A 27,843-nucleotide genomic window follows, 5' to 3' on the forward strand; every position below is an offset into this window, starting at 1 on the left:
GGGAGATTGAATTGTTCAAAACAATTACAGTGATATTTCTGGGAAAGCAGAAGTATGAACAAATCCAGCTGGTGTACAGGTTTCCCTTGCTATCTAAAAGTAAAGCATTCCTATGAAACTTTTTAAAGCCAAAATGGTATAAAGCAAAGAAGCAATTACCATTACTTTATATGGAAAAATTCTTGAGTATTCCCAGACCCCCCAAATAACCTCTTTTATGCTTTTCTGATACCTTAGGACACATCTTACTAACAGATGCACAAAATAAATTGAGATAAAGCACAGGTGTTCACAGATACAGTTCAAAGCTGTGGTTCCCTGCTGAGTGTAGTTCTTGGGGAAAGAGCTTGGGGACAGTGCCACTCTCCACACATGCACTGCCTCTGTGATGGCTTGCTGCAAAACAAACATTGAACTCTATCGTCTCTTTTTGCTTTTTCTTTGGTAAAAGCCAAAATCCTCTTTGGATTTCTTTTGGTTAGCGAAAACAGGTACTAATGTAGGTCTTTTGTAGAAGCAAAATGGCATAACATGGAACGTTTGAAAAGCAGCTATACCTGTACTAGTGACTAATAAGAATTAATGACTAATAACAGAGAAGGACAGATACCATATATTTTCACTCATATGTGGAACTTGAGAAACTTAACAGAGACCATAGGGGAAGGGAAGGGGAAAAAATAGTTATAAACAGAAAGGAAGGGAGGCAAACCACAAGAGACTCTTAAATATAGAGAACAAACTGAGGGTGAATGGAGGCTGGGGGAGAGGGGAAAATGGGAGATGGGCATTGAGGAGGGCACTTGTTGGGATGAGCACTGGGTGTTGTATGTAAGCCAATTTGACAATAAATTATATTCATAAAAAAAAAGAATGACTAATAAGAAAATATTGAAGGTAGTACTGATAGTTTTAGTGATCCAACATAACTCACGACAAAGGCCAAAGTTGGGAAAACGATTCTAAATCTGATGGCACAAATATATAGTTTTAAAGCGAGGTTGTGGTTTCACTTGAAATGAAGTCATTTTAAGGCACTATTTTAGGATTCCTGGACCCAGTGGGAGCTCCCACTCCCCATCCCTAAACACCAAACAATTCTTGGACACCAGTAGGTCTGAATTCAACTCCTCTGACACCATCTACCCAGAGATAGTATCACATTCCACAGCTTAAGTGTTAGGTACCACACTGACCCACACCCACCACTTCAGATGCCAGTCAAAAACCTCAGACTGGCTACAGTTTGGAGGTTTCAATGACTTCCTCCTTAGGTTTGATTAATTTGCTAGATTAGTAGCAAATTGCTAGGCTCACAGAACTTAGAAAAACACTTATATTTACCAGTGTATTAAAGGATATGATAATGGATACGAATCAACAATAAGATAAAGAGATAAATAGGGCGAGGTCCCAAACAAAGGAGCTTGGGGCCTGGTTGATTTGGTGGTATGAGGAAGGGTTCTGGTTTCCTAAGTGTGGAAGTTCTCTGAAAAGGACCAAAAGCTGTCCTCTTGGGTTTTTATGGAGGCTTTAGTACATAGTTATAATTGACCAAGTCAACAGCCATGGGCCAGCCTCCAGCTCCTCTCCCCTCCCCTATGGTAGTGGTGTGTGGTGGGGTCCAAAGTCACCTTCATTAATAATAAGACACTCAGTTTACCTTTATGACTTTGAAGCATTTTCAGGAACTGTGGATGAAGACCAAATCTATCTGAGAAATATATTTTAGTCATCTGATGACCAAATAATATTTCTTATAAATCATTATATTGCAGATACCCATTGTACATGATCTGATTTAGTTTCTAATTTAGCTAACTTTGATGGAGCAATTGCTACATGGTTAGGCCCCCAGAATGGTCCTCTGTGTATGTGGGGAAGGCAGACATAGGTTTTTCAAAATGCTGTAGAAGCCCAGAGGAAGAAGTTATTATGAAGAAGGTAAATTTAAACTGATAAGAGCAGATACTACACTTGATCTTAGCCAAAAGGTCGAGAAGTGATGAAGAAGGTAAATTTAAACCAGATGACTAGGATTGCCCAGCAAAGGGTAGAGAAAGGATATTCCAGGCAGGTACGTAGATGGGTACAGAGAGTTGAGATACAAGGTTTGATGAGTAGTTGTACTGTGTGGGTGCAGAGTAGATTATTTTGTGTGTGCCTTGGTAGATGGTCAGAGTCAATAGTGTGTAGGTGACAGAAGATACATTTGTAACTAGACTGGGTATGGTTTTGAAACCTTCAAATGCTCCCTTCAGGAGTTTGGAATTTAGCCCACAGAATTAGTTTTAACAGAAGATCATGTGATTATATTGTGCCTTAAGCAGATCAGTCTGGCATTAATTTGAGTTGATAGGTGGAGAGACCAGAGGTCAGGAATCCTCTCAGGAGGCAGTTGCAGCAGGGTGGATAAGAAATGGTCAGTGCTGGGGCACCTGGGTGGTTCAGCCGGTTAAGTGTCTGCCTCTTGATTTCGGCTCAGGTCATGATCTCACAGTTTGTGAGACTGAGCCCCGCACTGGGCTTAGCACGGAGAGGGGAGTCTGCTTGGGATTCCTGTCTCTCTCCCTCCCTCCCTCTCTCTCTGTCTCAAAATAAATAAACATTTAAAAAAAATGTTCAGTGCTGCAGTAGGAACTGAGAAAATGAGAAGTCATATTTAAGGGCGGTGACCAACTGCATTTAATTTATAGTTAAACTTTTCTGTCTTTTAAGTTAGATCAATTTTGAACAGTATTTTTCTTTTCTGCTATTACATTCTGGTTTTGAGCTGTATCTTGCATAAATTGAGGTCTGCTGTCAGTCTGTTCAGGTTGCTATAACAAAATTTGTCCTTGGCCCCCAAAATTCATGTCTTTATCATGTCATCAACTCAAAAGTCTTAAGTCCACAGTGTCATTTAAATATCTAAATCACATATGGATGAGACTCAAGGTGTGTTTCATCCTAAGGCAAATTCTTCCCCAGCTGTGAACCTGGGAGATCAAACATGATATGTGCTTCCAAAGTAGAATTCCGGGACTGGAACAGGATAGACATTCCCATTCTGAAAGGGAGAAATAGGAAAGAGAGAGTCCTGAGCAAATCCAAACTCCAACAGGGAAAACATCATTATACTTTAAGGTTTGAAAATAATCCTTGTCTCCATGTTCTGCCCTCTAGGTACTTTGAGATGAAGGTCCTGCCTTCTAAACACACTGGGGTGGGGTGTGGGCCCCCAAGGCTCTAGGCAGCCCTGCTCCTATGGGTTTGCTGGACACAGCTCATTTTGTGGCTCTGATTGTCTAGAATTGCACATGGGTGACTTTGCTGGTCTGGGGTCATGGACATGGCTTCACCCCCAAAGTTCCATTGGGTGTTGCCCTAGTGGGGACTCTCAATGGTGGCCTCACTCCCATAGTGGTTCTCTGCCTGGACCCTGAGGATCTTGGAGGCATCCCTAGAAATTTAGGAGGAGGCAGTCATGACCCTACAGCTTTGCTGGGTGCAGCACATGCTTCACCAGAGCCTGTCAGAGCCCAGCCTAGGGTGGCAGAGGAATGGGATGTTAGAATGAGGGGGAGCAGAGCCCATGAAGTGAGATGGCACTGGGCAGTGGTGACTCTTCCTTTCTTAAATTGTTCTGCCCCTAAGGTCCTTGCACTCTGGGTTTGTGAAGGGAGGGGTAGCTCTGATGATCTCCTTGCCTTTGGAGTCATTCTTCCATTGCCTTGGACAATAGGTCTTGGTTTGTGTGAGATAACAGAAAGCATAAATATTTGGACTTTGACCCTGTTTCCTGACACAGGGCTACTGAAACCCTTGTAAATTCTCAAGTTCACCAGAAGCATCTTTTGTTTAGTGAGATAACTCTGGGTGGGCTCCTACATGACCCTGGTATGGGGACTGGTCACCAGAAACACCAAGCCTTGATTAGAAGCTTGAAACTTTCAGTCCCACTCCCCATCTTCCAGAGAGGAGCTGGAAATGCAATTAATGATCATGCCTACTATTAAGAACAAAAGTTCAACTGAGTTTATTAAGTGATTCATGAATCAGGCAGCATCCCATTAGCAAGTAGAGGGAAGCTCCTTAATTTAGACCAGTTTTGAATATGAGTATTGACTTTGTATTATAACACTCTATTCATTTTATGTAAGTTGAGAGCTTTTGCAATACAGATGGAGGATAGATTTGCATTCTATACTCTGTTAAATAAAACCTATGTATGTATGTATGTATGTATGTATGTATGGGAAAAGCATGAGCTGGGAAGGGCAGAGAAAAAGGGAAAGAGAGAATCCCAAGCAGGCTCTGCACTGTTGGCACAAAGCCCCTTGCAGGGGCTTGATCTCACCAACCATGAGATCATGACCTGAGCCACGATCAAGAGACGCTTAACCAACTAAGCCACTCAGGTGCCCCAATGAAACCTATTTTTAAAACCCAACTTTGTTTTTTGTTTTTTCTTTTTTTTTTTTTTAATTTTTTTTTCAACGTTTATTCATTTTTGGGACAGAGAGAGACCGAGCATGAACGGGGGAGGGGCAGAGAGAGAGGGAGACACAGAATCGGAAACAGGCTCCAGGCTCTGAGCCATCAGCCCAGAGCCTGACACGGGGCTCGAACTCATGGACCGCGAGATCGTGACCTGGCTGAAGTCGGACGCTTAACCGACTGCGCCACCCAGGCGCCCCTGTTTTTTCTTTTTTTAATTAAGGTATAATGTACATATAGTAAAAGTCACCTTTTTAATGCATAGTTCTGCAAGTTTTGTCCAACATATACATTCATGTAACTACCACTATAATCATGATACAGAACAGTTCTATCACTTCCCAAAATTCCTTGTTCACCTTTGTAGTCAACCCTTCCCCCTCCCCTCCAGCTCCTGGCAACCACTGATCTGTTTTGTGCCCCTGCAGTTTTCCCTTTCCAGAATATCATGTGAAAAGAACCAAAAAGGCTTTGAGTCTGGCTTCTTTCATTGGTCATAATTCATTTGAGATTCATCCATGTTATTGCACATACTGGTAACTCGTTCCTTATCGATGAGTGGCAGGCATTCCATTATATGGATGTACCACAGATTGTTTATCCATTCCTTGGTTAAGGGTTTTTAATTTAATTTAATTTTATTTTAATTTTTTATAATTTGACATAAAGACTTTTTTTTTTTCAATATAATTTATTGTCAAGTTGGCTAACATAGTGTATACAGTGTGCTCTTGGTTTGGGGGGTAGATTCCTGTGATTCATTGCTTATATACAACACCCAGTGCTCATCCCCAACAAGTGCCCTTCTCAATGCTCATTACCCATTTTCCCCTCTCCCCTGCCCCCCGCCTCCATCAACCCTCAGTTTGTTTTCTGTATTTAAGAGTCTCTTATGGTTTGCCTCTCTCCCTTTGTAACTATTTTTTTCCCGTTCCCTCCCCCATGGTCTCTGTTAAGTTTCTCAAGTTCCACATATGAGTGAAAACATATGATATCTATCTTTCTCTGACTGACTTATTTCACTTAGCATAATACCCTCCAGTTCCATCCATGTTGTTGCAAAATGGCAGGATTTTATTCTTTCTTATTGCCAAGTAGTATTCCATTGTATATATAAACCACATCTTCTTTATCCCTTCATCAGCTAATGGACATTTAGGCTCTTTTCATAATTTGGCTGTTGTTGAAAGTGCTGCTATAAACATTGGGGTACATGTGCCCCTATGAATCAGCACTCATGTATCCTTTGGATAAATCCCTAGTAGTGCTATTGCTGGGTTGTAGGGTAGTTCTATTTTTAATTTTTTGAGGAATCTCTACACTGTTTTCCACTGTTTTCCACTGCACCAGTTTGCATTCCCACCAGCAGTGCAATGGGAATTCCTGAGTTGTTAATTTTAGCCACTCTTACCGGTGTGAGGTGGTATCTCCTTGTAGTTTTGATTTGTATTTCCCTGATGATGAGTGATGTTGGGCATCTTTTCATATGTCGCTTGGCCATCTGGATGTCTTCTCTGGAAAAGTGTCTATTCATGTCTTCTGCCCATTTCTTCACTGGATTATTTGTTTTTCGGGTGTTGAGTTTGTTAAGTTCTTTATAGATTTTGGATACTAACCTTTTATCCGATATGTCATTTGCAAATATCTTTTCCCATTCCGTTGGTTGCCTTTTAGTTTTGTTGATTGTTTCCTTTCCTGTGCAGAAGCTTTTTATCTTGATGAGGTCCCAATAGTTCATTTTTGCCTTCAATTCCCTTTCCTTTGGAGATGTGTCAAGTAAGAAATTGCTGCGGCTGAGGTCAGAGATGCTTTTTCCTGCTTTCTCCTCAAGGGTTTTGATGGTTTCCTGTCTCACATTCAGGTCCTTCATCAATTTTGAGTTTATTTTTGTGGATGGTGTAAGAAAATGGTCTAGTTTCATTCTTCTGCATGCTCCTGTCCAGTTCTCCCAGCACCATTTGTTAAAGAGACTGTCTTTTTTCCATTGGATACTCTTTCCTGCTTTGTCAGGGATTAGTTGGCCGTACATTTTTGGGTCCAATTTTGGGTTTTTTATTCTGTTCCATTGGCCTATGTATCTGTTTTTGTGCCAATACCATACTGTCTTGATGATTACAGCTTTGTAGTAGAGGCTAAAGTCTGGGATTGTGATGCCTCCTGCTTTGGTTTTCTTTTTCAACATAACTTTGGCTATTTGGTGTCTTTTGTGGTTCCATACAAATTTTAGGATTGTTTGTTCTAGCTTTGAGAAGAATGCCTGTACAATTTTGATTGGGATTGCATTGAATGTTTAGATTGCTTTGAGTAGTATTGACATTTTAACAATATTTATTCTTCCAATCCATGAGCACGGAATGTTTTTCCATTTCTTTATATCTTCTTCAATTTCCTTCATAAGCTTTCTATAGTTTTCAGCACACAGATCTTTTATATCTTGGGTTAGGTTTCTTCCTAGGTATTTTATGGTTCTTGGTGCAATTGTGAATGAGATCGATTTCTTGATTTCTCTTTCTGTTGCTTCATTATTGGTGTATAGAAATGGCAACCAATTTCTGTACATTGATTTTGTATCCTGCAGCTTTGCTGAATTCATGTATCAGTTCTAGCAGCTTTTTGGTGGAATCTTTTGGGTTTTCCATGTAGAGTATCATGTCATCTGTGAAAAGTGAAAGTTTGACTTCTTCTTTGCCAATTTGAATGCCTTTTATTTCACTTTGTTGTCTGACTGCTGAGGCTAGGACTTCCAACACTATGTTAAACAACAGTGGTGAGAATGGACATTCCCTGTCGTGTTCCTGATCTCAGGGGGAGATCTCTCAGTTTTTCCCCATTGAGGATGGTATTAGCCATGGGCTTTTCATATATGGCTTTTATGATGTTAAGCTATATTGCTTTTATCCCAACTTTCTTGAGGGTTTTTATTGAGAAAGTATGCTATTTTTTTGTCAAATGCTTTTTCTGCATCTATTGACAGGATCATATGATTCTTGTCCTTTTTTTTTATTAATGTGATGTATCACATTGATTGATTTGCAAATATTGAACCAGCCCTGCAGCTCAGGAATGAATCCCACTTGATCATGGTGAATAATTCTTTTAATATGCTGTTGAATTCAATTTGCTAGTATCTTGTTGAGAATGTTTACATCCATGTTCATTAGGGATATTGGCCTATAATTCTCCTTTTTTGTGGGGTCTCTGTCTGTTTGGGGAATCAAGGCTTCATAGAATGAGTCTAGAAGCTTTCCTTCCATCTCTGTTTTTTGAAACAGCTTAAGAAGGATAGGTATTAACTCTGCTTTAAATGTCTGGTAAAATTCCCCTGGGAAGCCATCTGGCCCAGGACTCTTTATTTGTTGGGAGATTTTTTTGTTCAATTTCTTTGCTGGTTATGGGTCTGTTCAAATTTTCTATTTCTTCTTGTTTGAGTTTTGGTAGTCTGTGGGTGTCTAGGAATTTGTCCATTTCTTCCAGGTTGTCAGTTTGTTGGCATATAATTTTTCATAGTATTCTCTGATAATTGTTTGTATTTCTGTGGTGTTGGTTGTGATCGCTCCTCTTTTATTCATGATTTTATCTTATTGGGTCCTCTCTCTTTTCTTTTTAAGAAGTCTGGCTAGTGGTCTATTAATTTTGTTTATTTTTTCAAAAAACCAGCTCTTAGTTTCATTAATCTGTTCCTCTGTGTGTGTGTGTGTGTGTGTGTGTGTGTGTGTGTGTGTGTGTTTGATTCTATATTGTTTATTTCTGCTGTAATCTTTATTATTTCTCTTCTGCTCCTGGCCTTGGGATTTCTTTGCTGTTCTGCTTCTAGTTCCTTCTAGTGCACTATTATTAGATTTTGTATTTGGGATTTTTCTTGTTTCTTGAGATAGGCCTGGATTGCAATGTATTTTCCTCTTAGGACTGCCCTTGCTGCATTTCAAAGGATTTGTACTGTTGTGTTTTCATTTTCATTTGCTTTCATATATTTTTTGATTTCTTCTTTAATTGCCTGGTTGACCCATTCATTCTTTAGCAGGATGTTCTTTAATCTCCATCCATTTGGAGGCTTTTTCTTGTGGTTGATTTCAAGCTTCATAGTGTTGTGATCTGAAAATATGCATGGTATGATCTCAGTTCTTTTATGTTTATTGAGGGTTGTTTTGTGACCCAGAATATGATCTGTCTTGGAGAATGTTCCATGTGCACTCAAGAAGAATGTGTATTCTGCTGCTTTTGGATGAAAAGTTCTGAATATATCTGTCGAGTCCATTTGGTCCAGTGTATCATTCAGGGCCATTGTTTCTTTATTGATTTTTTGCCTAGATGATCTGTCCATTGTTGTAAGTGGAGTATTCAGGTCACCTGCAATTACCGTATTCTTATCAGTAAGATTGCTTATATTTATGATTAATTGATTTATATATTTGGGTGCCTCCAAATTGGGTGCATAAACATTTATAATTGTGAGCTCTTCTTGATGGATAGACCCCATAATTATGATGATATGATGCCCTTTTTCATGGTTGAGGCATATTTAGATTGCTCCAGTTTTGTTGTTGTTGTTTTGTTTATGGAAAATTATCTAAATTAGCTTGAAAGTTTAACTCAACGTGTGAAAACCCTAAGTGATATAAGAATTTAAAAGTTAGAAGTAAAGGTGTATCCATGTAATGATTACAGCTGTATATATGCTTGTAAACTAGAAGGACCAGAAGAAGCAATATGGAAAATTGAGTATAGGAAACTAGTTTGAGTGATAGGATTATAGGTGATTAGCTTTTTCATTTTCTAAATTTTTATTTTAACTACAACCCTTTATTTTGACATAATTGAAAACATACAGGGAAGAATTATAAGAATAGTACAAGGAACTCCTATATACCTTGTACTCAATTTTACTATTTGTGCTTACATTTTGCCCCATTTGCTTTTTTTTTTTTTAACATTTTATTTATTTTTGAGAGACAGAGAGAGAGCACAAGCGGGGAAGGGACAGAGAGAGATGGAGACAGAATCTTAAGCAGGGTCCAGGCTCTGAGCTATCAGCTCACAGCCTGACGCGGGGCTCGAACCCATGAATCGTGAGGTCATAACCTGAGCCGAAGTCAGCTGCTTAACTGACTGAGCCACCTAGGCGCCCCTGACCCATTTACTTTATCTCTTTTTCTCTACATACATTTATATATGTGCATATTTTTTTCTGAAGTAGTTGGAGGTTGGAGACCTTATGCCCCTTTATCCCTAAATAATTTTTTTATAAATTTTTAAAGTTTTTATTTATGTATTTTGAGAGACAGAGCAAGTGAGGGAGGGGCAGAGAGAGAGGAAAAGAGAGAATCCCAAGCAGGCTCTGCACTATCAGCGTGAAGCCCAATATGGGGCTCAAACTCACGAGCCATAAGATCATGACCTGAGCCCAAACCAAGAGTTGGACGCTTAACCGACTGGGCCACCCAGGCGCCCCATACTTATCCCTAAATAATTTAATGTATGTTTCTAAAAACAAGGACATTCTCTTAATCACAGTATAGTTTTCAAAATCAGGAAATTTAATATAGATAACATACTAATAATACCTAATCCAACAAACATATTCAAAATTTGACAATTGTTCCAATAATACTTTACTTCCAATAGTATCTTTATAAAAGATACTATAAACTTCATTTTTTTCTCCTTGTCTAGATTCTAACCTAGGATCCTGAATGCATTTAGTTGTCATGTCTCTTTAGCTTTCTTTAATCTGAAACAACTCCTTAGCCTTTCTTTGTAATTCTTGGTATTGACTTTTTTGAAGAGTACAAGTACCTTCCTTAGGAGTAGAATGTTTCTCAATTTGCGTTTGTCTGATGTTTCCTCATAATTAGATTCAGATTGTACATTTTTTTTTGCAAAAAAATACCACTGAAGTGATGATATCCTTCTTAGCACATCATATCTGGAGGCAAGATAAAGAAGTTTCCCCTGCTATCTGAAAATAGAGCATTCCTATGAAACCTTTCAAAAGTTGAAATGGTGCAGAGTGAAGAAGCAATTACCATGTTGTAGCAGCTAAAATCCTCTTTGGGTTTTTTGTTTTGTTTTGTTTTTGGTCAGCAAAAACAGAGATTAATGTTGGTCTTTCATAAAAGCAAAGTGACGTAAAGGGAACCGTTGGATAGCAGAGGATACTTGTATCTGTGGCCTGTGGGAGCTTGTAGTCTGGACTCTGCTCCATGAAGTATCAAGATACTTTGTACACTGAAAAGTGCTACTTATCAGTGTATCAGTTAGTATTTTATCATATGCAATTAGGAAGTGACAAGCTTAGAAAAGGGCATAGTGATGATTAAAAGTTGCAAAGTTAGACAAATGAAATGGGCTTGTGGAGGACTAGTTGTGGCCACTTTATATGAGGTCATTCATTCAGACTTTTGACTGGAAGATAGTGTACCATAGATAATTCTGCTCTAAATGGAACAGGAGAACATAAGAATTTAGGTAAGGGAGAGAATTCAATGTAATTTCACTTCCATTCAGTCACTGTTTACCAATTGTATGCTGGGAACAGGAGACACAATTTTTTATTTTATTTTTTAAATGTGGTATCTGCTCTGGAGAAGCTGTCATTTAGTAGGGTTTTACAGAAGAGGAGTTTCCTGGCCTGGATCTTGAAGGATAAAATGGAATTTGCTAAGACAGAGGTATTCTAGATACAGGAAGTAGCACTGACAAAGGCATGGAAGTGTGGGGTAGCCTGCCATGCTCTAAGTACTTACCGTATGTATCTCAGCATGGCAGGGGTGCAGGTTCCATTCCTCATTAGTGATATTAGTATGATTCCTCTAGTAGGCTTGCTTTTCGGCTTCTTAGACTTCCCATACCTACTTGTTCACTCTTATTCTCAACTGATTGCTTTGCCTTATACATTGTTGAAAAAATAGAAGCCATTAGACCAGACTCCTTCATCTTCCATTCCAAGACCTAATCTAGAATTGCACCCATCTGATTCTCTTTCTTCCATTGAGTCACCTCTTCTTCTTATCATAGGCCCCTGGATCTCATCCTCTCTCACCTTCTCAGGTCTTTTGTTCTTCTAGCTCCTTTTCCCTGGTTCACTACCATCAGGCAAAAATGCTCTGATATGTTAATCTTAAAAAAGAAAAACAAAAAGCACATTTTCCTTGATACCGTAATCCCCTCCAGAGACCACTCTTTTTCACTGTTCCTCTAAAAGTAATATCTCAAAAGAAGCACACTATCTGTATTTCTCTCTCCTATTCACTCTTTAATTCACTATAATCTGACTTCTGCCTTCCACTACTTCTTCAGATTGTTTTGTCAAAGTCATCTTTACTCTCCATGGTGCCAAATCCAGTGGGTATTTTACCTTTGGCAGCATTTGACATGGTTTACTCCTCCCTCCCCACTTCTTTCTCCTTTCTCAGCTTCTGCAACACCTCTTGTATCATTGGCTGCTGCTTCCTCTTCTATAAATAATGGAGTTCCATAGGATGTTGTCCTGGCCTTTCTTCTTTGTCTATAATTCCCTCAAGGGAAGCTTATCAGTTCCCATGGATTTAAATACTTTGATTATGTTGATAGTTATTCCCATTTTATATCCAGCCTCAACCTCTCCTCTGAGCTCCAGATTCTCATATCCAACTGCCTTTTTGTCTCACAGACATCTCCTACTTCATGTGTCTAAAATGCAACTTCGATCCCCTCTACTTCCACTGCTTTCTTCCTTTTATCCATATGTGGCACCGCTGCCCCCTCAGTTATTCAGGAACACCTGAATATTCATGTCCTTTCCCCCCACCCTTAGATCCTCCTCATTACTCTTTGGTAGCAAAGCCAATGGATTCTGTCTCTAAAATGTATTTGAATGCACTTCCTTCTCTCCATTTCCACTGGCAGACTGCCTTCACTGGGGTTCAGACCACCATCACTTCTCACCGTTAGTGCAGAGCCTGTCGTGGGCCTCGAACTCACAAAACTGAGATCATGACCTGAGCTGAAACTGAGAGTCAGACATTTAACCATCTGAGCCACCCAGGTGCTCCATCTTCCTCATGATTTTATTTTTTTTTAATTTTTAAAAATATTCATTTTTGAGAGAGACAGAGTGTAAGCAGGGGAGAGGCAGAGCGAGAGGGTGACACAGAATCCAAAGCAGAATCTAGTCTCTGAGCTGTCATGTCAGCACAGAGCCTGACATGGGGCTTGAACTCACAAGCTGTGAGATCATGACCTGAGCCGAAGTTGGATGCTTAACTGAATAAACCACCCAGGTGCTCCATCTTATGATTTTCTTAATGTCACCTTCTCTTCTGTAGCTCACTTTATTGTTAAGAATACAGAACATAATACAAATAACATACAAAATATGTGTTAACTGACCTTTTATGTTATAGGTAGGGCTTCTGATCAACAATAGGCTCTTAGTAGTTGTTAAGTTTTTAGGGAATCAAAAGCTCTGGAGAATTTTCAACTGCACAGGGGTCAGCACCCCTAATTGCCACATTGTTCAAGGGTCAACTGTAGGTTGCTTGGTGATAGTTCTTACAACAGTGTGCAGAATGAATTGGGGAGGGGGGAGGCGAGAACAGAGGTGGGGAAAATGGTTAGGAGGCTGCTTGAATAGCCCAGTTTATCTTTACATGGCTAGCTCATTTACAAAATTTACAACCTAATTTAAATATCACCCCCTCAGAGAGGCCTGTCTGACCAGACTATCTAAAATAGAACACCCAACACACACATATATAATTTATCTTTATCTTCTTGACCTGCTTTATTTTCTTCTTAGTAACTATATTTCACATTTTTTTGCTTGTTCATTATCTCTCTCCCCAACTAGCTTCGTGAGGGTAGGTTTCTTTGGTTTATGTATTTTTTTTTAATTTTATTTTTTATTTTTTAAAATTTACACCCAAATTAGTTAGCATATAGTGAAACAATGATATCAGGAGTAGATTCCTTAGTGCCCCTTACCCATTTAGCCCATCCCCCCTCCCACAGCCCCTCCAGTAACCCTCAGTTTGTTCTCCATATTTATGAGTCTCTTCTGTTTTGTCCCCCTCCCTGTTTTTATATTATTTTTGTTTCCCTTCCCTTATGTTCATCTGTTTTGTCTCTTAAAGTCCTCATGTGAGTGAAGTCATATGATTTTTGTCTTTCTCTGACTGACTAATTTCACTTAGCCTAATGCCCTCCAGTTCCATCCACACAGTTGCAAATGGAAAGATTTCATTCTTTTTGATTACCGGAGTAATACTCCATTGTATATATTTACCACATCTTCTTTATCCATTCATCCATCGATGGACATTTGGGCTCTTTCCGTACTTTGGCTATTGATGATAGTGCTGCTATAAACATGGGGGGCATGTGTCCCTTCAAAACAGCACACCTGTATCCCTTGGATAAATGCCTAGTAGTGCAATTGCTGGGTCATAGGGTAGTTCTATTTTTAGTTTTTTGAGGAACCTCTATACTGTTTTCCAGAGTGGCTGCACCAGCTTGCATTCCCAGTTTGGTCTATGTATTTTTAAGGGCAGTGCCTACCACCTAGTGAGCACTAAATATTTGTAGGAAAATGGGAAAAAAAGCTTAATTATTTTATGGGCTTAATTATGGTTTTCTTTGGTAAGAGCCACAACATCTCTATTCTTAGGACTTTTGAAAATTACTATGGTTAACTATTGAAAAACCTAATATCTGCATGACTCCATGGGTTGAAATTGATTTCTTTTCTCCAATTCTTTTAGAACTCATCAAATTGAGGCTGCTCCAACTAGCTCTGAGTTTGATGGATTTAAGGCAAATCTTGTCTTTAAGGAGATTGAGAAGAAACTTGAAGAGGTAAGTAAGATTTGTATAAAATACTACCGGGAGGACCTTGAGCCTAGAGCCTTGAGCCAGTTGTTGCCATGAAAGGGTACAAGTTGAAAATTTATATGATACTGTCAAGTATTGAGTGTATTTTAGACTTTTTTTCTTTTTTTTGTTTTGTTTTATTTATTTTGAGAGAGAATGACAGAGCACAAGCAGGAGAGAGGGGCAGAAGGGGGGGAGACAGACAGAGAGAGAGAGAGAGAGAGGGAGAGAGAGAGAATATCTCAAGCAGGCTCCATGCTCACTGCAGAGCCTAATGTGGAGCTTGATCCCAGGATGCTGGGATCATGACCTGAGCCAAAATCAAGACTTGAAGCGTAACCAACTGAGCCACCCAGGCACCCCTTGCATGTATTTTAGATTCCTGAGTGTCTATTATAGTTTCTTCTTAATTCTGGTAAGACTATATTTCAGAGATGTGTAAATCTCCAAACTTGAGTAATATAAAGAACCTATGGTAAAATTCTGTTAAAATCTGAACTGTAGAGGAAAGGCTAATAATATCCTTGTCACTCTCCTCAGTTTTCTTTTTCGGGGAGATAATAATTTTGGACAAAGTTCGTATGTAAAGAGATTCTAATTTATTTTGGTGTGATTTCTTTCTGAACTAAAAAGAAGAAGAGAGAGAATCCCTAGCAGGCTCTGTGCTGGCAGCACAGAGTCTGACATGGGGCTTGATCACATCAATTGTGAGATCATGACCTGAGCAAGATCAAGAGTCAGATGCTTAACTGACTGAGCCATCCAGGTGCCTCAGAAAGAATAATAAAGTGTATCTTTAAATGTGCCTAATAACAAAACTCTTTTTAAAAATAAATCTTTTGTGCTTGAGCTTTTTCAAAGTAGGTTTTTCTTGTAAAAATAATGCTAATTTAAAAGAAATTCACGCTATATATAGAAAAGAAAAATTAAAAATCCCCTGCATTTCCAGGGGTGCGTGGGTGGCTCAGTCAGTAAAGTGTCCAACTTTGGCTCAGGTCATGATCTCATGGTTTGTGAGTTCGAGCCCTGCATTGGGCTCTGTGCTCATAGGTCAGAGCCTGGAGCCTGCTTCTGATTCTGTGTCTCCCTCTCTCTCTGTCCCTCCCCCAGCCAATTCTCTGTCTCTCTCAAAAATACACACATTAAAAAAAAAAAAATTAAAAAAAAATCCCCTGCAATTCCATTACTTTGAGTTCACTAAAATGTTAACAGTGATTGACATTGTTTCAGACATCTCTCTATGTTATACAGTGCTACATAACTAGGAACATATAATATGTGTTGGGTTTTTAAAATTATACTCTGTATACAAATCTATTTTTATGTACAATAATTAGTTCTTAATAGATACTAATCACACTAAGGCAATTTAACTAACTTTTTTCAAAAAGAGCTATTCTTTCTCTCTCTCTCTCTCTCTCTTTTTTTTTCTTTGAGAGCTATTCTCTTTAGATGGGATTACATATTTACTTCATTGTTTCAAAACTAAAGGCATCTTGGGATATCATTACTGATATTAAGTTTCAGACCAATAAGGCACAGTTATAGCCACAGCCACACAGTTCTAATTAAACATCTATTAAGGTGACCAAAGTGGGTTGAAATAAAAGGATTCAGAAAAGTTAAAGTGTGTATTTCATTCATGCTACAGTGTGAAAGGCACACATTGTGCATTTCTCCTCTTTATTGTAGCACAAAGAACTTATTAACATCTAAAGTGATTGATTGAACTGTGGGTGGGAAAAGAGTCAGTGTGACTGGTGTTTTGACAAAGGTCCCTGTATTTCTAAGATTTTCATGATCAACAACCTTCCAGAGGTAGATAGAGAGCAAGGTTTGCTGGTTCTGAGCAGGCAGGCACCAGCCCAGGAGCCGCAGACCTGTCTTGCCACCATCTTGTGGGGATATACCTGCATGGGGTGGTGGGGGGGTGGGGGGAAATACCTGTTTTATAACCCGCTTTTTTCTCTTAACAGTGTGTTCCATGCCCATACATATAAATCCTTACCATTAGTTTTAATGGCCACCTAGTGCACTTTTGAATTTATGTATCATCTATTTAACTAGTCTCTTATGATGAACATTGGTTGTATTTAAATTTTGCAAGTAAAATAGTGAGTGGTATAGTAAATTTCCCTTTTTAACTCATCTTTAAATACATAATGCTGGGTGCCTGGGTGGCTCAGTCAGTTAAGGGACCAACTTCAGCTCAGGTCATGATCTCATGGTTTGTGAGTTCGAGCCCTGCTCGGGCTCTCTGCTGTCAGTGTAGAACCTGCTTCAGATACTGTGTCTCCCTCTCTCTCTGCCCCTCCCCTGCTCTGTGTCTCCTTCTCTCTCAAAAATAAACATTTTTTTAAGTTAAAAAAATAAGTACTTGACACCATGATCACTTTAGCATAAATAATTAAAGGGGGAAATTATTGGTTTGGATATCTATTTTGCATTTTGGTATATATTGCCAACCTATCCACTGACCAAAAAGAGGGCACTAATTTACAAACAACAGTTCATGGGTGTGACTGTTTTTTCTTCACACCTTCTCTAGTACTATGTTGGCTGGTTTATAAAAACCAATCTAATAGGAAAAAATATCTTATTATTGTTTTTTTTTTTAAAGCAATTTCTTCCCCCAACATAGGGCTCGAACTCATGATCCTGAGATTAAGAGTTGCATGCTCTACTGATTGAGCCAGCTCTGAGGCCCCCCCTCTCATTACTGTTTAATTTCTTTCATTCTGTATGTCCACTAAACTGAGGTTGGACTCTATAAGGGTTCAACTTGAATTTTTTTTCTTGCCACCAATATTTGCCTGCAGAGCAATCCATCAGATAATTGCTTCTCCCAAGTTACCCCATTTTTTCCAACTTCATTCTGTCAAAAAAATCAAATAAAAATAATTAGAGAGTATCTGGTATGGCTATATGTCAATCACTGAATACTTCATTATTGAGATGAACAAACCAGTGCTGTTTTTCCATTTTTATTCCATCTTCTTTTAACTTTGCAAATGTATTCCTCCTGCTCCCATTTTAATCCTTTTCTCCTCCCTCCATAACCTCACTTGCATGGACTTTGTCCCCTTGTTTCCTTCCCACGATTGTAAGTTTCCTAAATGTTTGTAAGGACTAGAAAGAGTGAAAGTCTTGAAATCTTTTGTCAATTCATGCATTTTCTGCATTAGCAAAGGAAGTCTGGCAAGAGATTTTATTTCCACTTTTGTCGTTGTTAGCAATACCCCGTTGCCCTTCTTTGAATTCTGTCTTAACTTTTTGTTCCAGTTAAGTTTGAGACAGGCCCTACTCCTTGACCTTTTGCCTACTCAGAAAGAAGTACTTTTCTTCACTCAAGGACACACTTAGTAGAACTTTCTTAGTATTAATGATCTTTAGTTTCACAAAATGTGTATTTTCTCCCTTTTAACTCTCTCCTGGTCCATTTCCTTACTCTCTCACGTCCTCTTCAGTGAAAAATGTTATTTTATCAGAGGATCAGTTGATTCTTAAAAGTAACAACAAGTGCAAAATCAATCGACATCTGTTTTAAGGAGGCAGGTGGAATTTCTCTCCAAGTATGTTAGGTAGAATTCCTAAATGTTTGCTGGGGTTTTCCTGCTCTGACTTGTTGGTGTCTGTCATAGCTCTATTCCTGAGGCATTATGCAAGCAGATGGCATGGATGCACCTGGAAATAGTCATTCATGAGCTGTTGGCCCCAAGGGAAACCTGGCTCTTGGGTGGCCCACTATATCAGGATTATTAACTCCCTCTTCTAGATTGTTTTCACAGAAACTTGAGAGATAAAAGATCTCAAGGAATGTGGAGAAGACTTGAACTTGCTTTTAAAAAATTCCTTTATGGAGACAGAAACTGCTTTCATAGGCTAAAGTTGGAAATATTGATGTAACCTACTTTGTAATACAGTATGGTCAAACGACAAGAGCCTTGAATTTAGAATTAAACCAAACTGGGATTGAGTTCTGGTCGTGCAGTTTACTAGCCATATGTCCCTGCCCCTCAGGGAACAGCGTTTAGTGGGAAGATAAACATGGAAAAATTTTCCCAGGGGAAAAAAAATAACTGCTTTAACTAGAACCATGGATGCATTGGGCAAAGGGCTATCAAAGTGTCCAGTAGAGACAGAAACGCCTTCCCAGAAGAATTAGCAAGTGAGCAGAGACTTGATGAGGTTCGTGTGAGAATGTGACTAGGAGGAGGTGAGTGAGCTGGGATGGGGCATGAGCAAAGGCATGGAGGCACATGTGGTTATGGAATTCAGGATGATCAGTGTTGTTAGAACATGAAGACTGAGGAGAATGAGAAAGTAGCTGAAGCTAAGAACAGATAAACATCCCTCAGATTTTGAAGAGTTTTGAGTGATACGTAAAGACAGACTTCATCCTATAGGGTATGGGGAGCCACATTTAAGAAATTCCACTTGGACGTGTTAGATGGCTTATGTTAGTGTTAGATGAGTTATATTAGGTGGATTACCCAGCAGCCAGATAGAGCATAGTCTGACGTGTTCTTAACCTTTATGAATCTCAGTTGTTTTTTTCTTTTCAATGAGCTGATATTAATACCTGTCCAACTACTTACAGGGGTTTATGGAGATTAAGGAAATAATGTATATGAAAGCACTTGAAAACTTTATAGCCCTGAAAAGATTATTATTGTCATTAATAATTTCTCCTAAATGTAACTTAAAATAACTTAAAATAACTTTCCAGCTTCATTCCCCCAAGATCCAAAAGTAATTGGTGGTTGACATATTACTTGTATAATTCTCTATACTAACCCAGAAAATAAGTTGACCCCTCCACCCAAAAAGACTTTGCTTTCAGAACCAGTTATGTTTAAGTTCTAAGTGTGGAAAACCAGAAACACAGGTAAAGGAATTTATCTGCAAAAAAAGAAAAAAAGAGAGAGAGAGAGAGAGAGAGAGAGAGAGAGAGAGAGAGAGAGAGAGAGAGAGAGACTGGGGTGTGGGGGGGGGGGGCAGTATTTAGGCAGGCCAGAGTGAATCTTTCCGAAACTATGACAAAGGAAAGCTGCTTCAGTAGAACATGCTACTGTGCCCACCCCCATCCTCCCTTTCCTTCCACCAGTTGTATCCAGAAAGCCATTGTCAACAAAGGATTTGGCAGATGAGGGAGTTGTTGCCTGTTGCCTTTCAGATTTTTCTGGGTAAAAGATCCTAAGGGAGCTTGGGGATTGCGGCAGGCCTGGCTGTTCACATCATGTATCTATTTAAACATTTAATTTGGGGAAAAAGCCAGAGAAACGAACTTCATATAACTCCCAGAGTTTGTTTGTTTGTTTGTTTTTTCTTTACAGGAAGGGGAACAGTTTGTGAAGAAAATTGGTGGTATTTTTGCCTTCAAGGTGAAGGATGGCCCTGGGGGTAAAGAAGCCACCTGGGTGGTGGATGTGAAGAATGGCAAAGGATCAGTGCTTCCTAACTCAGGTCAGTGAAGTAATGACTTCATTTACAGGAGCACTGACAAGTTCACAAGGGAAAATAGGGGTCTGCTTTGGTGTTTCCTAAAAGGGGTGGCTGTAGAGGTATAGGACCTTGTTAAAGAACCAGTGAACCCTTGAGAACAGGAATATGTCACAGCTGCCTCCTCCCAAAGATTGGGAGGCTCCATCACGGAGTTGACAATCTTAGGCTTTAGAATTAGACAAACTAGTGTTGGGATCCTGGCCTTACCACTCACAGATTGTGGTTTTGGACAAATTATTTAACTTTTCTGAGCCTTGGTTTTCTGATCTCTAAATGGGAATAATAAATGGTACCTATTTCATAAGGTTGATGCAAAGATTAAGAGAATTATCTTTTAATTATCCTATAAAGCACATGTGGTAGTGTGTGGTTACATGGCCTTGAAAGTTCTGTCTATACCCAATCACTACCTCCACTTCCTCTCATCCCAGTCTTTCTTGAACCCACTCCATTCAGCTTGTATCCTCATCACTATTCCAAAGCTGCTCTTGTCAAGGTCACCAGTGACCACCATATTGCTAAATTGAGTGGTTCTCAGTCTTCATGATATTACACTTCTAGGCTTTCCTCTTATCCACTGCCTGTTCCTTCCTGGCCTCTCTTCCTGTTTTCTCATCTCCAAATTTCTAAACATTAGAGTGCTCCAAGGCTCAGTTCTGTCTCCATTCACTCCCTGGGGATCTCTAGTCTCATTCTTTTAAAACCATCCCTACACTGATAACTCCCAGATATCTTCACCATGGACTCATCCACTGAACTCCAAGGTGTATATCTAACTGACAAGTTTACTTGGATACTTGGTAGGTATCTCAAAGCTAACATGTATAAAACTGAACTTCTGACACCTGGGTGGCTCAGTTGGTTAAGCATCCAGCCTCAGCTCAGGTCATGATCTCACAGTCTATGAGATTGAGCCCCGCACGGGGCTCTGTGCTGACAGCTCAGAACCTGGAGACTGCTTCGGATTCTGTGTCTCCCTCTCTTTCTGCCCCTCCCCCTCTCAGGCTCTGTCTCTCTCTCTCTCCGAAATAAATAAACATTTAAAAAATGAAAAAAAAAAAAAAAGCTGAACTCCTGATTTCCTCCTACTCACCTTTAATTATGTATTCCTCTCACCATCAACCCATCTCCGTAAAAATTGCTTCTCTGTCCTAGCAGTTCTTCGGTTCAAAAACCTTGGAGTCATCATTGGCTCCTCTTTTTCTCACACTCCACAGTCTGATCCATCAGCAAATTCTTGGTCTAAGCTTCCATCATTGTTTTACTTGGTCTCCCTGTTTCTAACCTTGCTCCCTACAGGTTCTTCTCCACATACCAGCTGGAGTGATCATTTTATTTATTTTTATTGCTATTGTTATTATTACTATTTTAAATATTTATTTTTGAGAGAGAGACAGAACATGAGCAGGGGAGGAACAGAGAGAGAGGGAGAGAGAAAATCTCAAGCAGGCCCTGTGCTATCAGCTATCTGGTAGCTGAGAGCGCAGAGCCTGACTCAGGGCTCATTCTCACAAACATTGAAATCAAGAGTTGGATGCTTAAATGACTGAGCCACCCAGGCACCCTGGAGTGATCCTTTAAAAACTTGAGTTAGATTGTGACCCTCCTCTTCTCAAAACCATCCAAAGGCTTTCAGCTCACTCAGTAGAAGCCAGAGTTCTTATACTGGCACCACATGATCTAGCCTCCGTTTTCTCTGTTCTACTACACTTTCCCTCACTTTGCTCCAGTCATACAGGAAGGATACTCGTTGCCATTGTTGACATGCGGGTGTTCCCAATTCAGGGGCTTTCTACTCTGTTCCTCTGCCTGGACTCGTCTTCCCTTAGATATCCTCATGGCTTGTTCCCTCATTTTCTTTGGATCTTTGCCCAGATGTCACCTTCTCAGTGAGCCCCTTCCCTAACCATACTTCATACCTTTACCATTTCCTCTTGCCCTTTCCTGTCTGTCTCTTTCTTTCTTTCTTTCTTTCTTTCTTTCTTTCTTTCTTTCTTTCTTTCTTTCTTTCTTTCTTTCTTTCTTATGAAATTTATTGTCAAATTGGTTTCCATACAACACCCAGTGCTCATCCCAACAGGTGCCCTCCTCAGTGCCCATCACCCACTTTCCCCTTCCTCCCACCCCCCATCAACCCTCAGTCTATTCTCAGTTTTTAAGAATCTCTTATGGTTTGCCTCCCTCCCTCTCTCCCCACCCCTTCCCTTCCCACATGGTCTTCTGTTAAGTTTTTCAGGATCCACATAAGAGTGAAAACATATGGTATCTGTCTTTCTCTGTATGACTTATTTCACTTAGCATAACACTCTCCAGTTCCTTATTTTTATTTATAGCACTTACTGCCATCTGATATACCATATAATATTTTACTTATTTGCTTATTGTCCATCTCTCCCACTTGAATTATAAGCTACATGAAGATAGAGCTTTTTGACTGTTAGGTTCACTGCTGCATCCTCATTGCCTACAAGAGTATCTGATATATGGTTGGTCTTTGATAAATAAATACAGTAAAACCTTGGGTGGCAAGTAACTTGATCTGTGACTGTTCTGTAAGATGAGCAAACATTTCTAGTAAATTTTAACTTGATAAAGCAATGTCTTGCAATACAAGTAGTATGTGAGGCCAAACTTCACATGATTACAACTAAGCCAGTGATTCTTGAAATTCTCTTTGATATACAAGTGCTTTGGATTAAAAGCATGTTTCTGGAATGAATTATGTTCACAAACCAAGGTAGTTTTAATTTAATTTAGAAACGAACAGCAGAATGAATGATGTAATTTAAAAATGAACAGCAGAATGAATGATGCATAGTACGTATTCAGCAGGTTACATTTTGTATGTTGTATGTTACACACCTCCTGTTGGAAAGAGCCTGGTGTACTTAAGAAACCTGATGGATGGAGACTACCTTTCTGGAGAGCTTCAAATACCATGCTATGAACTTTGAAAGTGACTTGATATATAAGCAATCCAATTAAAGCTTTGTAAGTAAGAAAGTGAAAGTTAGGGCTGTGCTTTAGAGGATGAAGCTGGTGCATTAGATCTGACAAACAGCAAAGGGAGAAATCAGAGGTAGAGAGAGCAATTGGGAGGATGGATGTTGCTACCATCTGAGCAAAAAGAAGAGCCTCAGTGTTGGCAGTGAGAAAAAAAAATGTTATGTTGTAGTTGCCAGGGATATTTGGGGTGAAATTGATGGGACCTGGAAGCTGTGTAGGAGAAGGAAGTCTATCAAAGATGGGAGAGTTTCCTTACTAGTACCTTATTGAGGAAGGTCCTGGAGGAGTAGATGACATCAAGAGCACAGGAGGAAGGAAGGTTAGCTTTAGCAAGCAGCAAGGAGGGATGGATACTTCCTTCTCTGAGAGGGTAAATATTCAGGGGCATTTTGGGGTAGAAAGGAGGTTGGCAGAGCTCTTGGAATAAAGTTTAGAGCTTGGAGACAGGAGAAAATGTTAAGAGTAGCACTGTTGAATAAGGAATCAACTAGAGATTCATGATGGAAGAACTGAGGCAGTAGTAAGAGCATCTTGTGCAGGCAGCATGGTGGCGTTGTGGAAAGTTTTTGAATTATATATAGTCCCTTTTTTTCCTCAAAATGAGTAGGCAGAAAAATAATGATGTGTTTGGATTCTATGAGCTGCCACTCTTATGTTGTATAGGAGGAAAAACTAAATGCTTCATCTAGATTTCGGCTTATAGAAATAAAAAGAACTTTTGGAAAATAGCTATTTCAGGATTATATTTTGATATGCCCAGGCAGGTGATAAGGTGATATTTAAAAAATTTCTCCTGTATTTTGTTATCATTGTTTGTCATGAAAGATAATATGCTTATGGAAAGCTATTGCATAATTTCAAAAAACCTTACTACCTGTGTACTCTGGCAGTGAACTCTCCCCATATTAGGTGCCCCATCCCAGACCTGAAGGGATTTCACCCTGGGGCAAGGTAATTTCTGCTGAAACTGACACTTGTTGGCAGCTAGGAGTAGCGTTGAAATATGGACTTACCCAGTAAAAGCCACCACTGGAAATTGCCAGCTCCTATTACATCAGCCAACAAGTGCCCATTTGTTAGAGATCAGCTATGTTAAAGCATTAATAACCTGTCCTAGTTTGAACTAGCATCTTAAAGAGAATTGCTAGGTTTTTTGGCATGTACAGTGTTGAGAGTTTTACTTACTGTTGACAAAGTAAGATTTCCTTAAACGTATTTCATTTGCTTATATTCTAAGAGTTTGATAGTGATTATACAGATGACTATATTAAGGACCTTTAGATTTTATGCATTTTCCATAATCTTTTCTTCCTGCCTAGGTGCCTTTGTCTATGAATTCTGCCCCTCCCTTCTCTCCTTTGAAACAACTCACATAGCATATCTCTAGGAAGCCAACTTTGATTAATCTAACTTGACCATTATCTTTCATTCCTTTATTCTGCCCTCTCAGCATCTACTTGAGTCCTCAACCCTGCCCCTTTGTGGGGCACACGATATAGCAGGCCTCAGAGTCTCACATCCCCCAAGGTACAGTAGAAACAGCATTGCCTTTGGAGACACCCAAACTGGGTTCAGACCACAGCTCTGTCACTTACTGGATATGTACCTTCCCTGAGTCCAGTTGTCTCATCTAGAAAATGGTGAGAATAATTTCTGTCCATGGAGCTGTTGTGGGGATTTAATGACATAAATCATTAAAGTGCTTTAGCATAGTAAGTGCTCAGTTGCTTCCTCCCCAACATATATTAAATAATAGTTTTGCTTGAACACATGGGACTCATCTAAGACTGCAGAAAGGCTTAGGGAACTGTGAAAGTATCTAGATTCATCAGATACTGATGAACTCGTGAATGCCCAATTAAAACTGAGCCACTGAATGTTTGAATCCTTCCTGTAACAATAGGAAGCCATAGCGCTTAGCGGTTGGGAGTGTGGGCTTTAGCAGCAGCAGGAATCTGCTTTCAGATCTAGCTCAGCCTCTTATTTAGTTGTGTGATCATGGGCAAGTTTTTTTTTTTTTTTTTTTTTTGACTTCTCTGATCCTTATAGGGTTGTTATAAAGATCAAATGAGTCCATGTATGTGAAGTGCTCAGCATAGTGAAAGCTCAGTAAATGCTGATATTACAGCAGCAGTAGGCTTCACTTTATAAACTTACTTTTCAATGACTAAGAGTCCTTTCTTGGAATCTTAGGATCAAATCCAATTATAAATCAAGTCCAACAATCTCGATTTGCTAACTTTCTTTCTCCCTGTTCTTTGGTGATATAAATCTACATGGGAACTAGATTTTCTAGACTGTAAGTAAGTCCCTTCATTTTCAAAGCTTCACACCTTTTTTTTTCCAGTAATAAGAAGATTTAGTCAGAAGCAAAGATGGAATAGCCATTGAATATCAATCTTTTTAGGGGCTATCCCTGAGTTCTAACACATATAATAAAAATTTTTAACTTTCAATCTTGTTTTAACTATTTAATAATAGTTAAATAGTTATTTATAATAATAGTTAACTATTTAATGGGCATGATGTATTTTAATAATTTACCACTATCTTAGTCCATTTGGGCTGCTGTAACAAAATACCACAGAGTGAGTAGCTTATAAATGACAGAAATTTCCTTTTCACAGTCTGGAACCTGGAAGTCCAAGGTCAACGTGTCAGCCTTGGTCAAGGCCCTCTTGCTGCTTTATAGATGGTGCTTTCTTGCTGTGGGTTCACATAGTAGAAGGGGCTGGGGGCCTCCTTGGAGAATCTTTAAAATAAATTTTTAAGGGGCGCCTGGGTGGCGCAGTCGGTTAAGCGTCCGACTTCAGCCAGGTCACGATCTCGCGGTCTGTGAGTTCGAGCCCCGCGTCAGGCTCTGGGCTGATGGCTCGGAGCCTGGAGCCTTTTTCCGATTCTGTGTCTCCCTCTCTCTCTGCCCCTCCCCTGTTCATGCTCTGTCTCTCTCTGTCCCAAAAATAAATAAAAACGTTGAAAAAAAAATTTTTTTTTAAATAAATTTTTAAGTATTTTATTTTGAGAGAGAGATTGAGAGCATGTGCATGAGCGGGGGGAAAGGCAGAGAGAGGGGGAGAGAAAGAATCCCAAACAGGCTCTGCACTGTTAGCCCCTGGAGACTTTTATAAGTCATTAATCCCATTCATTAGGGTCCACCTCCTGACTTCCCCACCTGCTAATATCATCACATAGGGCATTAGAAGTTCAACATAGGAGTTTTGTGGGAACATTCAGACCATAGCATCCTCTAATCTCTTATTAAGGCACAGATTATCTTATTAGCTATTGGGCCATGATTTGACAATCTTTTGAACTCTACATAATCTACTTATTATTCAGCAAGTATTTATTGATTACCCTTTATGTGTCAAGCACTCTTCAAGAACCTGGGGATATAGCAGTGAACAAAACTGACAAGGGCTCTGTCCCTTGAAGTGTTTATTCTAGTGGACAAATACAGACAGAAAACACCTAAACAAATAAATAAGGTAGTTTCAGATAAGTACCACAGAGAAAAATAAAACAGAATAACAAGCTAGAAAATGACTTGGTTTCAGGGAGAGGCCAACTTTGAGGAGGAGCCAGCCATTAGAGGATTATTGTTATATTAATTGTCTAAAACACTGAGTGCTGGCAAATATTTTTCTGGGTGAATTTTTTCTTGAAATTTTCTTGAAAATTCTTATTTGTCCAAGGTAGACATGGTTGATTTAGCAATGAGATATTAGAGTCTTTGTTATACAGTCTTTTTATTCATTGTACTTTGATATTAAAATTAATATTTTTAAAACTTTCTATTATAAGTAATATGCACGTAGTGTAAACAAAAATTAGAAGACTCAGAGAAACAAAATGGAAAAATTACTCTCCTGGAATCCCACCATCTGTGTCAGGGGTTGACAAATGATGTGGGCCAAATCCAACTCACCACCTGTTTTTTTGTTTGTTTTGTGTAAAATTTGTATTGAGGTCTTGTAATAAAAAGCATACATCTGAAGTGTATAGCCCGATAAATGTTTACTGATGAATATGTATCTCCCAGATCAAGCTGCAGAATGTTGCTAGCATTCTGGAAGTCTCTCTTATGCCCCCTGTCATCACTGTCCTCTCCCACAAGAAACCACTATTCCAAATTCTGTCACCATAGATTGATTGTATTTATTTTGGAAATTTATTTACATGGACTCATACAATATTTATCTTTTAGGCCTGGCTTCTTTTGCTCAGCATCGTAAGATTTTTAAATTTGTTATATGTAGCAGTAGTTTGTTTTTACTGTGTGAATGCCCCAGAATTTATTCATTCCATGGTTGATAAATCTTTTCAATGTTTCCATTCTGGGGTCTTATGAATAAAGCTGTTATGAACATTTTCATATGGGTCTTGTAGTGAATGTATGTACTCATTTCCACTTGGCATATAACCAGTAGAAATACTAGGTCATAAGGTACAATATAGCCCGTTTGTGCGCGTGTGTGTATGCTATTTTACATTACCTTCCACATTACATGAGAGTTTTATTTGCTCCACATTTTTGACAGTACTGGTTACTGTCATTGAGCTATAATTTAATATAATAAAATCTACCTTTTTGAGAGGTATCATTCTATCAATTTAGGCAAATGCATATATTTGTGTAACCATCACCAAAAGTCAAGTGATAGAATATTTCCATCACCCCAAAAAGTGTTCTCATGTCCCTTTGTAGTCAATCCCCTTCTCCCACCCTCAGGCCTTGGCAACCACTACTCTGATTTCTGTCCCTTTTCCAGAATGTCATAAATGGAATCATATAGTATGTAGTTTTTTGTTTTGTTTTAAGGTTTTGTTTGTTTGTTTGTTTGTTTGTTTTTAGAGAGAGAGCAGGAGTAGGGGACAGGGGCAGAGCACAGGGCCCGTTGCAGAGCTTGATCCCATGACCCTAGAATCATGACCTGAGCTGACATCAAGAATTGGATGCTCAACCAACTGAGCCACCCAGGCGCCCCTTCAGATTTCATTTTTAAG

The 27,843-nt window shown here is 39.2% G+C and overlaps 1 protein-coding gene and 1 pseudogene across 3 annotated transcripts in view; one reads left to right on the forward strand and one right to left on the reverse strand.

Moving 5' to 3' along the window:
- The window catches only part of SCP2 (sterol carrier protein 2), a 125,571-nt gene that overhangs the window by 89,861 nt on the left and 7,867 nt on the right, over nucleotides 1-27,843 (forward strand). For all 3 annotated transcript variants that reach the window (XM_011284984.4, XM_045035856.1, XM_045035857.1), the window contains 2 exons: nucleotides 14,217-14,310; nucleotides 19,662-19,791. In XM_011284984.4, coding sequence (XP_011283286.1) covers nucleotides 14,217-14,310; nucleotides 19,662-19,791 — 224 coding nt within the window. The remainder of the gene's footprint in view (nucleotides 1-14,216; nucleotides 14,311-19,661; nucleotides 19,792-27,843) is intronic.
- On the reverse strand, nucleotides 1,891-2,007 carry LOC111562208 (annotated as a pseudogene).

The sequence above is a fragment of the Felis catus genome, chromosome C1, assembly GCF_018350175.1.
Source record: "Felis catus isolate Fca126 chromosome C1, F.catus_Fca126_mat1.0, whole genome shotgun sequence".
Taxonomy (NCBI): domain Eukaryota; kingdom Metazoa; phylum Chordata; class Mammalia; order Carnivora; family Felidae; genus Felis; species Felis catus.